Below are 3777 nucleotides of genomic sequence, written 5' to 3' on the forward strand. Positions count from 1 at the left end.
CAACGGAGATTCCGCCGGAAGGTAGGAATCCCGATGCCGGATTCTAGCCGGGTATTACACTAGCGCCGGTAGCGGTCCGATTTTCGGGTCGTTACAGGGCTCCTCTCCGAAATGAAAGGATAGTTCTTCCAAACCCTTCCCCTTCTGGTATGATAGATCCCCAAAGGGGTCGTTGCATAGTCTTCTTCCTTAAGCAAAGGGACTTCGGTCTGACTTTTCCTTTTACCCCTTTCTTCATCGAGGTCTTTCGATACTTCGGGATAACCCCCCGGATGTTGTCCCCAAATTCCATTTTATTCATGTCTAGTTTTGAATCTGTCTGCTTGAGTTGGGGTTTTACACCCACGGCGTGTCTATTCGCCACTTTCTTCCGCCTCGTTAGAGCGGTTCAGAATTTTTACTACTTTTCTCCCCGTTGTGGATTGTCTCTTTTCATGGGCTACAAGGACTCAATAAAGGGATGGGTAGAGAGTTTCCTTGTGGTAGAGCTGAAAAAAGAGACCGACCTATCTTGGGGAGTGGGGTTAGGCTGGGAGGATGTCCCCCTGGGTTGCAACGACCTGCCCCAACTAAGCCTTACTGAGCAGGTGGGGTATCTTTGACTGACTTCTGTGGACAAGAAGTATGATGTTGAGAAGTGTATGTTCGTGGCTAACCTTAGGGATATCCGAGACACGGGTATAGCGCCTTGTTTAGCAATTATGCCCCCCTCTTTTTTTTTTTGTAAGTGATATCAGAAAGTATGCTATTTTTTCTGGTTTTGTGTCTTTTGGCAGCTTCCAACGTTGAGATGGACCAAATCAAGCCCCCAAAGAACTTAGTTCTGTCTCGGGATAGCATGAATGCCGCCTTAGATGCCCTTCGGGCTGGGCGCCGCGTGTCTGAGGTCGTTGATGAGGTGGCTCAGATTGTGTCTTCTAAGAAGGTAAGCCGACCTCGTGCCAAAGCTTCCTCTAGAGCTCCTAAGCCGAGCTCCCACGGTGCCAAGTCCTCTCGGCCGTCTGGCCGTGGCAGGTCGGCCCCTGCCCTGAAACCAGTTCAGGAGTCTAAGTCTGGTCAGGGTTCTACGGAGGATGCAGAGGGAGCTCCCCTAGTTGTTGTGAAGCAGACAGGGGACATTGAACAGACGAGGTCGGACCTTGCTCTTCCTTTTGAGGAGGCACCAAGGGGAAGATTTAAATCCCCCATTATTGAAGAGGAGGCTCCTGGGACGGGACTAGAGGTCGTTCTTATTGAGGACAGTGTCCCGGAGGCTCCTACCAGAGATGCCCCTGAAGAGGTGGGGTCTGACCTTGCCAAGGATGAGGATGTCGTAGAGAAGGTAGGGGACAAACGTCCTACCTCCCTCGAAATGCCAGCCCCAGCTCCAGCTCGGAAGGAGTCCAAAGCTTCCAAGGGATCAGCCCCACCTCTCCCTCCTATTGGAAAGGAGAAAGAAGTCCCTGTGATACCACTACTGTCCGCTCCTGACAACGACATTCTTAACGCAGAGGATATCACTCATCAGTCCCCAGCGAGCGTGGTTGCTGAGATTGTCAAGGAACGGATGTTCGGTGGCGCCTTGGAGGCTTCAGATCCACACTTGCTTGCTCTCATTGGTCTCTTAGCCAGCTCTACTAGGGAGCAAGCAGCGTTCCGTTCCCGACCTCGTGGGGAGCTTGGAGACATAATCAGGGAGATGCTTCTGATGGTAAGCTAAGCTACCTCCTTTGTTTTTATTCTGGTTTTCTTTGTTTTAACAGTTTTTCCTTTGTATTAGGTGATGGGCCTCTTTATGGAGGTGGATGCCCGTGACCACTCTCTCCGGGAATCTGTGGACCGCTGGATTGAGGAGGCGCGTCTGGAGGAGAATTTATCCGCAACTAGTGATGCTAAGGGCAACCTCACAGCAGCTCGAGCTCATACCCAGTCCCTCCAGGCGGAGCTGCATTCTGCATTGGAGGCCTTCAAAAGAGCTGACGAGAGGACGGCTAAGGCACAAGAGCACACCAAGTCTTTGGAAGCAGAGTTGTCTCATACTCGCAGGGTTCTCAAGGAGTCTGATGAGAGGGCGGCTGCAGCAGAGGTTCGAAGTGAAGAAGTTTTAAAGCAGCTGTCCTCCATGGTGGAGACCCTTCGTGAAAGGGATGAGGCTATAAGCCAGAGGAAAGAGGTCCAGTGCCAGTATGAGGCCCTGAAGGTTGAGTTAGGAAGACTTCAAGTTCACCTAGATGAGGTGAATATTCAAAAAGAGATGGCTTTAGCTCGGGTGGGGGTCCTTGAGCAGGAGCTGAGCACAAGTTCTGAACGTATCAGAGATCTGGCTTCATCGGCGGAGGAGTCCGAACTTCGTCATCAGCAGCTTAGCCATGAAGTCAGGACTCTAGAACATAAATGTTCGGCCCTGCTCGAGGTAGCTAGACATGCTGAGGGCAAGATCCAGCTGAAGTGTGAGAAGCGTTTGGAGGAGTATCAGAAGTCGGATGAGCTAGAAAGAAAGATTGAGCAGGCCTGTGAAGCTCACCTCCAGGACTACAAGGATTCCCCTGAGCTGAAGGCAGTTATTGTAACAACCCGGACGTGATCCCCGGCACTGTTACCGTTCACACCCAGGGCTATCCCTCGCCTGGCCTCTTGCCACCTCGGGCTTTCCACTGGCGTATGAACAGCTCTTAACATCCCTTCACCCTCACGGGTTCCGGGCAGGATTTGTCCCCTTGGGTTCTCGACGTCGCATCCTTCCTTAAGAGGATTTGGCCTAAATTTCCCTTAGGAAATTAGGTCGCCTCCCCCACTGCTCGAACCCTTGACCTCCCACTTTAAGGGAATAGTCTGGTGAGAGTGAGTACCAATTGTTCCATTAGCTGAGGCCTGCGAGTCACAGCTTGCGGAGTATAAAGCCTCTGCGGAGATGAAGGTTGCTGTTGGACCTAAATGTCCTAATCCTTGTTTTGATGATTAATAAACAATTGGTGTGCTACTAATTATTTCCAAGAGTGTTTGTATTGAGCTTGCAGGTCCCTTATTGAAATAAATGATATTGCATCAGTCACAAAAGTGAAAAGTGCCAATTTTGGAAGCATACTACAAGAAAGGGATCAAAAAGTATTTTTATTTATTATGCTTGTCATTTTATTCATTGTGAATTTCAAGTAATTAAGTGTGATGGCTCAAGGGTTCTTTCATTTCTAAAAGTTCTTTTAGATATGGCCACTTTTTTGAAGTACTTGACTTTCAGGGACCAAAATGAAATTTTCCAAAAGAAGTGATTTTGAAAATATTTTTCATCAAAAATGAAAGATCTAAAAATATAGGTTACAAATATTCAAACGGATTGAAAAATGAATTTTTATAGCCTAAGTTATGATTTTTCAAAGTTTTAAAGAAGGGATTTTGTGCCCCCTAAACACAACTTTCGGCTTCCGAAAGTCAGGGACAGAAACGAAAGTCCCATATGTTCGGCCGCCGAACATTGACTTTCGGCCGCCGAAAGTGGGTTTTCAACCAGCCCCCTAAGTGTAACCTTCGGCTTCCGAAAGTGAGGGACAGAGACGAAAGTCCCACACTTTCGGCCGCCGAACATTTAACCTTCGGCCGCCGAAAGTGTGTTTTGGGTCTGCCTCCGAAGCCTAAAGTTTGGCTTCCGAAAGTGAGGAACAGAAACGAAAGTCCACCATGTTCGGCCGCCGAACATTGAGTTTAGGCCGCCGAAAGTTCAGTTTTAAAGGAATAGTTTCTTCACCCCAAATGGTTCGGCCGCCGAACTCTAAGCTTAGGCCGCCGAACCTGAGTTTTTCT

At 48.9% G+C, this 3777-nt stretch overlaps 1 protein-coding gene across 1 annotated transcript; it reads left to right on the top strand.

The window, feature by feature from the left end:
- Positions 1-790: 790 nt before the first annotated feature.
- LOC122722240 lies at positions 791-2563 on the top strand. The gene is made up of 2 exons (XM_043952435.1): positions 791-1690; positions 1760-2563. Exons 1-2 carry the CDS (start codon positions 791-793, stop codon positions 2561-2563), a joined length of 1704 nt encoding a protein of 567 aa, XP_043808370.1.
- The last annotated feature ends 1214 nt before the right edge of the window (positions 2564-3777 follow it).

This window comes from Manihot esculenta, chromosome 17, assembly GCF_001659605.2.
Source record: "Manihot esculenta cultivar AM560-2 chromosome 17, M.esculenta_v8, whole genome shotgun sequence".
NCBI classification, from domain to species: domain Eukaryota; kingdom Viridiplantae; phylum Streptophyta; class Magnoliopsida; order Malpighiales; family Euphorbiaceae; genus Manihot; species Manihot esculenta.